General features: G+C 35.0%; 2 protein-coding genes across 2 annotated transcripts; one reads left to right on the forward strand and one right to left on the reverse strand.

Annotated features, from left to right (window-relative positions):
- Window positions 1-4242: 4242 nt before the first annotated feature.
- Window positions 4243-6564, forward strand: LOC124448939 (transcription factor Sox-17-beta.1-like). Its single transcript, XM_046999892.1, has one exon. It carries the CDS (start codon window positions 4852-4854, stop codon window positions 5851-5853), a length of 1002 nt encoding a protein of 333 aa, XP_046855848.1. The 5' UTR covers window positions 4243-4851; the 3' UTR covers window positions 5854-6564.
- Window positions 6565-8249: 1685 nt separating this feature from the next.
- LOC124449316 (putative transcription factor capicua) lies at window positions 8250-13125 on the reverse strand. The gene is made up of 2 exons (XM_047000250.1): window positions 11563-13125; window positions 8250-9505 (listed from the first exon to the last, which is right to left on the reverse strand). The coding sequence occupies exons 1-2, from the start codon at window positions 12687-12689 to the stop codon at window positions 8692-8694; spliced, it is 1941 nt and encodes a 646-aa protein (XP_046856206.1). The 5' UTR covers window positions 12690-13125; the 3' UTR covers window positions 8250-8691.
- Window positions 13126-13713: the final 588 nt, after the last annotated feature.

Below are 13713 nucleotides of genomic sequence, written 5' to 3' on the forward strand. Positions count from 1 at the left end.
AAACAAAATAATCACAATCCACGACAACATCAAATATCTCTTACAGACTCTTCGTCACAAAAAAAGACGATCACAAGGGTACATTATATACCCTCGCATGCAACCTCCAAAAGCAAGCATAATCCTTCTTGTGCACCGTGTGCACTCTAAGATATACACTAGGGTACACGATGTATTAGAAGGATCATACTAGTCGGAGGACTTTCGAGTTCACATCGTTCACGCTCGTAAAACTTTCTAACTGAGGCTGGAATCAAATCAATCGGCAAGACAGTACATTCGCGTGAAAAGACAACAAGGAAAATGTTGTTTTGTAAAAAGCTTGGTTGTTTTCTGCAGCTACAAACGATTTAGTTTATTATTGATATCAGTTGCTATATAGTATGACAAAGACGTCATTTGTATGGAAACAATTTCGGGTCTATTAAACGTAAGTGAGCTAGTTTCACTCGAACGCTATTTCCAACTTTTTTAACCATGACGCCATGAACATCAAAACTGTTCAATGACAATGTGGGTATTGCAAAAAGTTGTTCAACACAAAGCGATATAAAATAAATACAGAATATTAGTAAGAGTGATATGAAATACATCAAACGTTGACGCATGTTCACCAGCATATAATATATCTAATTGTGCAATTATCTTTTTTGAAGACACTGAGTCGCCAGAAGGGACTCGATGTCTGTTCATAGCAACAAGTGACGTCATCACAATTGCACGAACGGTGATTAATGTTTAAGACAAAGACAATTGAAGACACGAAACCAGAGAGTGGAAAATGAACGATTCTAAAGAAAGTCATGCAATCGTTTAAGACACCTTTTGAAGATAAATAGCTTTTGAGATTGTGTTTGTCACCTCATACTAAAGATTGGTAATCAAATGGAGACATTAGCGGCTATAAAACAATAAAAAACATCATTATAACTATTGAACGCCATTAGGTGACAGCCACACCAAATATAATTATGAAGAGGTTTCATGCAATGAAATACAAATATGTGAACAGTTGCGGATCCAACGTTCGTCGAAGTAAATTATAGCACCTCTTTTTTAAATTCAAAATGTTTCCTTAAAAAAAAACAATATTGGTTTTTAAACTTCCAAAGAAGATAATTTTACCAATGGACTTATCTCTAAGGTGCAAAGAAATGTAAACACATGCAAAATATGCTGCAGTAATTTATTTTGACGTTCTATATTCGCAAGGCATCTCATTTTGCACAATACGGGTAAAATTCCATGTAGCTTCAGAAACGTTTTTTTCTGGAAAATGAGGAAGAATAATAAAGGAAACTTAGTTTGTTTATGTAGCAAATCTTTTAAGTTTACAAAGATGTATATTGTACATTATTTTTCTATATGAAATTTGAAAATTTCGTGAGCTGACAAGATAAAGTCTCCATTCAATAATTCCATTCACAAATGTCACATTTAACCACCATCTTGCTGCCATTGGTAGCCACATGTGTTATTTGACCACTGTTCTTCACTATCAGTGGATATCATTGATAAAGTCGGTAAAGTTGTCGTAGTGAGAATTGTTGAAATTTTGAGTTGCCATCTTCAATTTTGAATTTTTCTGTGATATGCATTCGATTTCTTCTTAACTAGCCTGCCTTTCAACAGTTAGTAGTTTTAATAGTTCTTTGTTATCAGCGTTTGTTCCTTTATTATTCACATGGATTTTTTTCATCGATGCGTGTATTTGAAAGCTTACAATGGCCGAGAAACAACGTATTAAAGACCTCTCTACTTTTATTTAACCGCAAATCAAGATCAACAACTTGCAGTTGTAACTGATCTATAGCATGGATGGACAATTCATCCGTTATTGTGAAGGAAAATCCCCATTTCAACAAATAGGAAGATTACCACTAACCCAATGGTACTTTGCTAACATGTATGTCGACTTATTTCGATACTCAACAAGACTCGAATATGTTTCTCCTTTCCTTTTTGACTTTTGTCAACAACTGTTTTGCAGTAGCATTCTTTGAATTTCCACTCTGAAGTGGATGTTTTGAAGCATTTCAACGAGATACGCTCTATTTCATAAGCAAAAGATACAAGAGATGCAATTTGTGTCTAAAAGAAAAGCTTTATACACTTAAATCAGAAAATCGTAAGCAGAAACTAGTAACATAAAAAAAATCGTGAAGATGGCACAAAAAATTGTTTATGCCAAAAGTATAAAAGTTTTTTACTCAACCCGCGCAATTCCTAAATCGCCTACGCTGTCCCACGTTTTATAATTCAAACTAATTAAATGTAATTGGTACTCTTACTATACAGCCTTTTCTATTCATAAATCAATCGAAAAGTGACAGTGTTTTGCCTTGTGATCGTTTATGAATAACGTTTTCATTACAACAAGAAAGGATTCATGTAAATATTACCACATCTGCAGCATCCTTCAATATCACCTGAGGTATCCTACAAATCACCTGTTGTATCTTTACGTATCACCTGTGGTAACCTTACATATCACCATTGGTATCCCTTTATATCACCTGCATTACCCTTGCATTTCACCTGAGTATCCTTAAATATCACCTATGGTATCCTTTACAAGATACCTATATACCGTCATTGAGCAGGTGTAAGAGAGCAGAGAGTAAATTAAGATAAAATAATTAAAATAATGGTAGCAAAGAATAAGTTAGAATAAGTTATTACCAGGCACAGAAAAAGGATAATCAGGATTGAAAACAAGTATCACTTGATTGTATGTTTGTTGATGTAGATCGTTCAGGTTAGTATAGTCCTGAGAAGGACTGTTATAGTGTTGATATTGACTGACGTTTCGACAACCTGTATTTATCATTATCGCTGTATTTGTTGACTGCACGTTTACTCCTCATTTGACTCAGAAGATAACTAACGCTAAGATTGTGGAAACATCAGAGTCAAAAATAACAATAGTCCTTCTCAGGACTTCACTAACCTGGACGATCTACATCCACAAACATGTAATGATACTCTTGTACTCCCGAGTTCAAACCGCAATTTACTTTATCAGCTGATATTTGAGGATAACAAGATTGATAGGTGTACAAAATGGATTGCTAGTGGATATTCACTGATAGGTGACGTGTATTTGATGATGGACTGTAATAATAAAGAGCAGCACGTCAAATTCATAAAAATCATCAAAGCGATCATGTCCGATACAATAAATCTACTTTATTTTGTGTAATTCATGTTTGAATTGAGCAATCGTGTGTCCAATAATGAAGGAAAAATATACAGAATTTTTTCTCAGACAGTATAGCATCTTAAAGACGGTCTTAGTAAAGTCAATACTAATACAGACGAAAACGAGGCATGCACGGCCGTCCTCAAATAACTTCTTTCAAAATTGATAATTGAGAGTGCAAAAAAATAGAACCGAGAAAAGATGTCGTGTTTAAGTGTTTATCAGTAAGGAGGGGCAGTAACATTTCTTCTTTGTTGTCATTTCAAAGACTCGTGAGAATGATTGATTACACCTTTATATAAGGTTGAAAAAAATAACTATTACACTTCCACTGTGATCGATCGCTTTACATCTCTTTCTAATTACTCTTGTTCTTTCTTCAACAAAAACCTGTTTCATCACAAACTTCAAGCACTTTTTTTGAGTGAGCATTTGCGCATCCATATAGCCATGTTTAAAACAGCAAGAAATCAGAAGAGCTGACTACAACACTCAATTTTCATCAGGTAAAAAATTCCACAGGATCCTAAAATATTGGATCAACTTATTTAGTAGGAATATCAGTGGATGTTCACTCATGATATTGACATAGTGCGTCTTTAACATAATAATTGTCGAGAAAATCATCACCAAGGAACAACGGAAAGGACAAGAAGGCTTCAAGATGCATTAAAAGAAGGATCTTTATAAATTGCGTCATCCCATCCACATTAGGTTGATAAAGAAAACAAAGTCATATTCTATTTTGTGTGATCATCATTTTATTTTGCCTTTGTTTGACCTTTAAATTTGTCTTCAAGTTTGTTACTTTGAACAGCAATAAACTACACGCTGAAATTATGAAAGAAAACATTTGGATGTATACTGCTTATGATTTTATCGCAAAGCTTTTGATTCTGGATCGTTCTTTTGCAACCACACGCGCAAATATTTGAAAGATTTTATTCATTTAAAAAAAGACGTCATGTCGTTATTATTAAACAGTTATTAAAATTGTTGTGCGTTTAAAAGCAAGCACAAAGAACGAAACACACGAGATGTGATAGACGAAACGTATTGTAGATATAGCAACATTTTGAATAAATATTTTGATAATTGACAAGAAGAAAAAGAATATCACAGTTGAAGACTGAGCAATTAAATTATTCTACCTATGTCGAATTGTGAATGAATGAAAATGTAAAAACTTGTGAAGAAAATTGCAGTTGAACGGAAAGAAAGACATAAAATCGAGTGGAATATTCACATATTACGTTAACAACAAAGTCCTCAAGTATTTTTAGGCGAAGTCTCGTGGGTTCTTACACTGCCTTCCTTGGTGCTTACTGTTTCCGACATTTGAACCAATAAAACGCCTCCCTGTAATCAAATGCAAAAAGAGTGTGTATCATAAAAGAAAGAATTTCCGGACTAAATAAGATTCGTGCGTTTTATGATCGAGCAAATCAATCCTAATATCATCAATCAACGAAGACTAAAGAAAGGTCACCGTTTCTGATTGCTGTTAGTAAAACGACATTTGCTTAAAACTGATCCCTTTGTACGTAACACAACGTTTTGGCTGCTCATTGTACAACGCTGCTCGAGAAAAGTTAAAAATCAAGCCTGACCAAAGTGAGAAGCGAAGAAACTAAAATAAAAACAACGAAATGGATATGAAACAAGGAATATCTTTAAGTCAACCAGATTTAATAGTAACGAACACAAAACTCCACGAAGCCATATCGAAGACGGTGAATCAAGTCATCGAAAAGACGGACCTGAGCCTGCAACATGCCAATTCCGAAGGCAGCAGTTTCTCGCGAGAGCAAGGTACAGATCATGTTAAACGCCCTATGAACGCCTTCATGGTGTACGCACGCGCAGCTCGCAAAGAGCTCGCTCTTCAGTATCCGAACTTAAGTTACAGAAAGCTGAGCAAGATTCTTGGACAATTGTGGAAAATGTTAGATGATAAGGAAAAGCAGCCATTTATAGAGGAAGCTGAGAGACTTAGGCGAAAACATCGTTCTGAGCATCCAGACTACAAATACCAACCGAAAAAGAAAGCTAAAAAGCCGCGCGGAGAGAGCGAGGAAAGTCACATTCAGATAAGAAATCCAGCATTGAAAAACGACATGTCCCGAAAGATAGGCGAAACTTTACGAATGAATTCAACCCACGATTCCCATTATGCCGCACCATCTTGGCATTACACGTCCGGGGGGGTTCTGCCAATGAAACAAGAAGCCTATTGCTCCATTCCTGACTTTTCCACCCCACCTGGAATAAGTCAATATCTCAGCGCAACCGACAATCTAGACAACACAAGGCTGTTTGCTAATGTTCTGGGTGAACCATCACAGCCACGTGGTCGTTATGAGGATTCAAGGAAGAATCTAATTTCCAACATGACCAGTACTGGTAGCGTACGAGATACCACCCCCCGGTTGATAAACCAATACAACCTTCTACAAAGACCATTGTCTGGAGTGGTAAGACCAGACTTTCCTAAGGGATTGGCATATTTCCCAGGCAGTATGTTTCAAAAAGCTACGAGTGGTTTGTTTGAAGGCGAACAACCACAGACATCTTATTCAACAAATGTTGATAGACTCGTACCAGTCTCCTCAAGTGGAGCATCAAGAAGAGAGTTCTTTTTACGAGTATAACAATTTCGATCGTTAGTTAAATTCTCATGAAGCAGACACAGGACTGCAGAAACCTTAATAACAATGTGTGGAAAATATATAGCAAACATAAATGTGAAAAACGGTTTTATTGATAATAACGAAACAATTCGATACAGCAGCACATGAAAGACAAATTTTAATGCAAAACTTGTTGCGATTATAGTAAAGTGGATCTATTGCAAAACATTGTGATGTGTGTCTTGAATATTAAAAGAATGCTCAGTTTCAATTTTATTATAAACTTTTGAAAAATTAGTTCTTAAAGTGTAGAAGCTATAGAGTGAACAATTTTTCAACGTTTTTTATTCAAGAATTGAGTCAATGCAAACCTTAGCGATTGTTTCCGATTGAAACACATTTTATGCATTTATTGGTTTCACTCCAGAAAATTTAATTGCATTAAAAATGAAAGACATAAAAAAGAGAACGTTTGTAAATGCATAATTACGCTGACACAAACTTCATCTTCTCATGGTCAATATCAATATTTATGTCGAAAGGAAACAGTTGACTTGACTATACTAGAAATATACCACAGTCATGCTCTTTCAACTTCAATTATTGAGTAGCAAATATATTCTTTTTATATTGTGAAAGAAAGCATATTTATGTAAATAGAAATTTCCTTGTCCTTTGTAACAATTCTTATTTATAATAAAATCCAAAAAATCTATTCACGATAATAATAAACACATTGAAAAGTTTGTATTCGGAATGTATAAATGTGAGAAAAATTAAGAAAGTATACACTGCCTCATCAGGCCTTAGTAGAGATCAACAATTAAGTTAGAAACCTATATGTAAAAACGGGACTTGGTCCAATTATATTATATGGTAAAGTAAACTGAATTCTCTTTATCGAGATTTCACTATTTTTATCATTATTATTTTACTCAACTTTATAAAGTAAAGCATCACAATGATGATAAGGTGAAATAATACATCGCCAGATAATGTTTTTGTACCACTATTTCAGCTAAAATAGCTAAATTAAATTGATATTTTTCAACTACACTTTATTATGAATATAATCTTTTGGTACATTTTGACTGCTTGGCATTTGGGTGAAAATATGTAATTCAAGTTACTTAACATAGAAATATATACGATTTATAAGAGCGAGAGAAGTTCTTTTCAATAACAACTGTTTTAAATCTTGCTTCAAAGTCGAAAGTTGTATACCTCAACTTGTGTTTATATTTCGAGAGTTGTCTCAAAGCAGTTAAAAGATTATTTTACATGGACGATATGGTTCTTTCAGACGTGTTTTAAGTGACCTGCTAACGCCTGACTGTTATTTGAGAAGCCTTTATTTTGAAAAAGAAATTTAGAATTTAAGTTCCACACCGTCCAAACAAAATAAGATTTGACAAAGTGAAGAACTTTCGCATGAGCAACGCGAGTATTTTGGCAACAAAAACATTTCGTACAAACAAGAGCGGATTAGTTTAAAGGTATTTTGATATTTTGAATACAACTATATCACACATGCTGACAAAAAAAAATCCGAAATGCTATCAAGCAATGTAATTGTTGACTAACTAAAGCATTTTATTCAAATTTAAGAAGCTTTCTCGATGACACAGATTTAACAAATTAACATACCAACGACGACTTTTAACACACTTAACAAACCATCTGATGTTACTAAACAATTACCTATAATAATGTGAAAATAACTATTGATCAAAAATACATCCTTCACGACAAATAACTGTCATCAAAGTATGTTTTTATCGCGAGGAAGCAACCATACTGTGATTATTACGAAATGATGGAAAAAAATGAACAAAGGATTGCTTTAAATGTCTTTGTACTACAACTGCTATGATAAAATAGTCCTTGTTCTTTTTAAAAAAAACAAAAGTTAAACTTAGTTTAATCCCTGCTATGATCAATGAATGTTAAATGTACTTATTAAATCTTTGTACATTGGTACATGTCCAAACTATAAATTCGCTTGAGAGCTCGGCATATATTTCGGCTCTATCGACACTCGTATAAATAATAGCTTGTTCATATTTTTCATATAAATACGATAGAACTTTATAAAACTTTTGTTGTAATCTAAAGCTGAAGGCGAAACGCTACATTCCATAAAATTTCACCCATGATCATTTTTAAAAGTTCTATCTTAGGTGATTAGATTCAATTCCAATTTTAAATAATAATCAAATCGCTTAAAAGAACATTTTTTCATTTTCATATATGAAACGATTTCAAATTATATTATCAAATACTTCAATAAACATGTAAATTGTTAAAACCATCTCAACGGTTACGCAAAAATGTGTCGAAACACGTTCACATTGCAGTCAAAGTGGCTCCTCCAATATGACTTTTCTACTTGATCAATAGGAAATCAATAATCTGTGTAAAATGACAATATCAATATTTACTAAACGGTATAATATACATAGCTAGTATGTTTGTACTTTAACAATAAAAGATTTGGGTTTTATAATTGTAAATACATACAAGTGATACGAGGAGAGTAATCTATTTATGACACAGTCAGGTTGCTATAAATCGTTTTCCCTTCAAATTTGTTTGATAATATCAGAAATGGGTTCAATACAATGATCCTCGCTCGTCCTGTAATTAGAGCTATTGAGAAAGTCTCTATTGTAAGCGTTGTCGTTCGGTTGTGGTATATGATGGGCAGAACTAGGTTGTGAAAAAGAGAACGAACAATTGTTTCTTGAAGGAAAGTACTGCTCGCTATACATTATACCACTCTCCAAAGGAAAAGATGCTGGAAAATTATAACGAAACAGCGAACTGTTTAGTTCGTTAGAAGTTTCTTGAGCGAAAGTTTCATTGCTTTGAGTACTTTCTTTGGGTAATGGCCGATGTTGAATGTTGGGCATCTTGAAACTTCATGTAAGGGCTTTGCCCATCTTGAGAACAGGCGTAAGCACTGTCATCCTTTCTCACGTTGAACGGAAAATTTTGCGTACCATTTTGAAAAACAGGTGTACCGCGGTGGAAATTTTGTGGTGGAAATGGCCAGTTGTTGGAAACTGTGCAATGGTTAACTAGACTTCCTGCATGGTTGAAAGGTTGATTAAATAGATGACCAGTAGTAAGGGCATTATCTTCATTCGTAATTGAATATCTTTCCTGTGATGGTTGTAAGTGATTGAAATGCTCGTTAGGTGGTTCATTTGAAGGAAAGACAGTGAATTGAGATGCGTTGCCTTGTTTTTTCTTTCTCATTGGTTTAAACTTGTACGTAGGATGAGCTTGCTTGTGTTCACGTCTCAAACGCTCAGCCTCTTCAACGAAAGGTTTTCGTTCTTCATCTCCAAGCATCCTCCACAATTCACCAAGTGTTTTACTCAGCTTGCGGTAGCTTAAATTAGGATATTTTCCAGCGACTTTCTTTCTTGCGATTTGTGCATAAACCATGAAGGCGTTCATTGGTCTACGAACTTCATTCTCGTTTGGTTTTCGGCGTTTTTTCGAGTTCGATAAGTCGTTGGTCAGTTCTGACGATTCTTTCATAACATGAATCACGGTCTTCGAAATAACGTCATTCAACTCAGAGCTGGTTTGTAAATTCGATTCAAAAGTCGCCATTCCTATGAGTTCGGTTGATGCCACTTGAGTCGCCTCATCAATCGCAGTACTTAATTATGAAACCGACAAATGATTAGCTCTCCAAGACTAGTTGACACCAGTTCTTTATGAGGAATTGAGTTTTAGTGCTTCTTCGGTGTTGGATTTGGATTTTCGAAGATCAGTCTAACCGTATTGTTTAACACAAAATAATTTCGGACGATTTCCCGTTGAATAAAGAAAACTTAGATGGACAAACATAGACCACGACTCCCTCGCACGTACAAGGAAACTGATGCCTATTTTCGAAAAATATTTGAGCTTTTTCCCTCAAATCTGTTGTCTGATTTTTGGGAAATGTTTTGACTGTAAAAGATTACAATACAGTCTCAGAAAGCCTTTCTGAAAACAACCAACATGTATATGTTATCTTTATATCTACTCAAATAACACAACGCAACAAACGATGTGTTTTTAGATGCACGCCTAACGATTTATAAATTTCAAAATAAGACTTTTCCCTCTATCTTGCAACTTTCCAACAAACAAGTATTAATTCTATTTTGACCCCGCACAACATACTTACATTAGCTGCTAATACCTGCAATTACATGTAGGCAAACAGCCAATCAGGAGTAAGTCTCGAAGTAAAAACATTGTAGGCCTTGAGTTCCTGTCATATTAATCATTTTATCTCAAGTACAAAATTGCTTTTCTTATATAATTACTTTGAGAACAAACCAAGCCTCCTACATATCGACAACAAAACTTCTATTTACTTAAATCTGAAGACAAGCGAGCTGTGTTGACAGTCACGTGTGGGGTGAAAAACTGCATTGACGAGTCTTAACTTTTCTGTAAAGTAAGTCTGTCGTAATTTACACAAACTGCCAAATTGAAAATAACTTTTATCAATTCCAAAATCTCAACATCATTATTATTTAACTTCCACAACTTATACAAGCTCAACATCGACCAGGGAGTTATTCCAAAGGTTTATGATATAGTATGATGATTCGACGACTTCGGCCATCACACCCCCCTGTTGCAGATGTTCAACTGGTCTATATAGAATGGAGTGTGATAGGATGACTACGGGTGACGCAAACACTTACTAAATCAAGTATCTCTCAGGAATGACTCCAGGGTATGTTTTTTTACGTGGCAATTCGTTCGAGCCGAATGACTTTGAACAGAAGAAATGACTTAAAGACGTAATAGGCATCAACAACAAATTTCTGTGGTTTATAATATCTGAGGAAAATTTCAATGACTGTAATTGATTCTTTCAACTGAGGGTTTCAACATTTTTTCAACTCTCACGTTTCATACTAAAAAATCACGCACCCATCTCCAGGTTAACGTGCTGTGTTGAAAATACCGATGATTAATAACTTTACGACATAATGTTTATCCTTGATGTCATAATTAGTAATATTCTTGAAGGTTGCTTGTGTTTTTTTTAAACGTCGCGTCGATGATTTCGGAAATGGCCGTCTCATGATTATCAAACATGTTGTTGGAATGATTTCAGTTCGACAGCAAATATGTCATCTTAATACAATATTATTTGATTAACTTCAAGTGCTTGTATACAATTAAAATACACTGGGAAACACAATCAACTAAACATCCAATGAAAATTTCAAATCAAATGTGTCAAAGCCTATTTACAACCTTAAAACATATTAAGAAACTTAAATACGATGTATTTTCAAATAAGTGGAAAAATTATGAAATTTAAATACGATGTATTTTGAAATAAGTGAAAAAATTTGAAAGGAAACGAATGAAATATACTGTTGATTTTGGAATTGAATCTTATTCAAACTTGTCAATTATCATTCCTTAAAGCCAATATTCAATATTACCTAATTCATTTAAAAATTAGACGACAGTGTCTACGTTCAATGATTGTAATGAAGAAAATTTAAAAATGTGTTGTCCTCATCCTAATAAAAGCAAATTCATGTAACTTCTGTAAAAGCTGAAAATGGAGTATTTTTCGTCAAGCAGCTAAAAAAGGGCGACCATATCGTTTGCAACTCGCTCGTTCTATGTCTCATGCGACTTGTCAACGAATGAAAGTTCTTTGTTGTTAAAACTGAATGACAAATCTTTATTTACATAACACTGTTCTTTTCATTTCCAAACATGTCTCTTAAAATCTGATTCACACCGGTCAATAGATTACCAGATCCGTCGAGATCTCCATTATGAGGATTTAAGTGAGGAGGACGAATAAGCTGAGGTGAACATTTCAGAAACGAGTTACCAATAGCCAACGATAAATCACTGGGGTAGTTTTGCATAGGGTGGGGAGCTTGAAACCCATGCACATCTTGATAAGGTGGCTGATTCAGCACCTGACTTTTTGGCATTCGATATGCAGTTGGCGAGAATAGGCTAGCAGTACTAGAACGATGTAAGGGAGGCGGTGGGGCTAGATAACGAGGACTAAATGGCGTTAGATCGCTTGTTGTAGTAGCAGGATGACGAGACGCGTTATGATGGCTGTAAGATGACGAGTTTCCTCTGATTTTAGATTGTACAGAAGTAGGAGAGTGTCGTTCATCATAACATGGTGGCGATGATGATTTGTGAGAAGGCATTGGGTCTGTAGGCTGTAAAGTGCTTGGACGAGATGGTATACCACTTTGTATAGTGTGTGCCCAATGACTCTGGAGATCCTGTTGATGTTTTGGGTTTCCTGAGCTTAAAGCTTTTAAAACGTCACTTGTGCTTACTTTATTTGCCGTGTGATAAGAGTTTCGACAGTCCGGCGAATGATTGCGTTTCTTCTCGCGTCGTTTCGGTTGGAATTTGTAGTCTGGATGATCGATCTTGTGCTTTTGTCTTAGTCTTTCTGCTTCATCAATAAACGGTTGTTTTTCAACCTGATCCAACGATTTCCAAATTCTACCTAAGGTCTTGCTTAATTTTGCATAGCTCAAATCTGGATAAAGGTTTGATAACTTCTTCCTCGCTGCTTGCGCGTAAAGCATGAAAGGATTCATAGGTCTTTTAACAGCATTCTTTGCTTTAGATTGCTTTGCAGCGTTTGCCTGTAAAGGGAAGGAGAGAGCTCGCCAGTCCGAGCTTTCAAGAACTTGAGTAACAGCTTTAGCGACAGCCATGCCCAGCTCGCTCTGGTCTTCTTCCGACGCGTGACTTGAAGAAGGTTTGCCATTTCTTTCTTTATTCTGGTGATGTTCGTTATCAAAGTCGAGCGTGGCCGCAGTCTTACTACCCATCGCTTCGCATAAAGAGGTTATTAAGTGAGCTCAAGAATAACAATTCCTTTGTACAGACTTACTCTAAGAAAACTTTGTTGAGATATCAACTCATTCAATTAATCATCGCTCACCTTATAGCGTGCTGTGTTTACCATGCAGAACGGAGGCGACGAATATTCGTGACTCACAGCCAGGAAGCCTAATTGAAAGACGAAGCGTTTGGTTGGTTGGTGGCCATGATAATAAGAAGGGCAGGACCAATGGTCACCACGAAAGCAGCAGTAACAATTATCACTGACGCAACTAAGAACCACGCAAAGGAAGACGTAATCTTTCATGATGCCACGCCATTAACGAAAATGCATTTCAGAAGAAATATTTTAGCAACAATCGAACAAAAACGTCATTTCGCTCTTATATATACACGAGAAATCATGAAAGAACTACAACAAAAACATGTTTTACGAAAGAAAATGAACGATGAAATCGTATTTATAGCCTTCAGAGCATAACAATAAACGAAAATGCAAATAAGAAAAAATTTAAATTGCTGTGAAAAACGGTGGTTGGTAATCACTTACTGACTCACAAAGTTACCGAAAACAATGAATGCGCCACGTTTAATAAATAAATATATATATCACCAAGAAAAATATTAACTGGCGAAGATAACAATTGTATAACCGTAGCAAGTTATGATTACATAAAATTGTGAATTGTCTCATCATAAAGCACATCAAATAATGAAATAGCAAAGATGCTTTATATATTTGATTAATTGAAATAGCAGACATATTATAGAACAATTTATTTATGTTTGGAGGCAAAACGTGGTCCAAATCATGTTAAATGTCATGAAGTTTAACGCACAATTCATGTTAAATATTGACAGGCATTAATGTCAAATAAATCTTTCCGAATAAAATATATAAAATACAAAAAATAACACTGTAGACAGTTTCAAGACATTTTAAGAACACTAAGTGACGGTCAACTTCAGTTACATGAAATTATTGATGTTGATAAAGGGCATTACATTTTA

Source organism: Xenia sp. Carnegie-2017, unplaced genomic scaffold (genome assembly GCF_021976095.1).
Source record: "Xenia sp. Carnegie-2017 unplaced genomic scaffold, XeniaSp_v1 HiC_scaffold_23, whole genome shotgun sequence".
NCBI lineage: Eukaryota > Metazoa > Cnidaria > Anthozoa > Malacalcyonacea > Xeniidae > Xenia > Xenia sp. Carnegie-2017.

Coding starts and splice junctions, on each gene's coding strand:
- LOC124449316 (XM_047000250.1), bottom strand. CDS start 12,689: ATGGGTAGTAAGACTGCGGCCACGCTCGACTTTGATAACGAACATCAC. Junction 9,506..11,562: donor AATGAAAAGAACAGTGTTAT/GTAAATAAAGAT, acceptor TTCATAATTAAG/TACTGCGATTGATGAGGCGA.
- LOC124448939 (XM_046999892.1), top strand. CDS start 4,852: ATGGATATGAAACAAGGAATATCTTTAAGTCAACCAGATTTAATAGTA.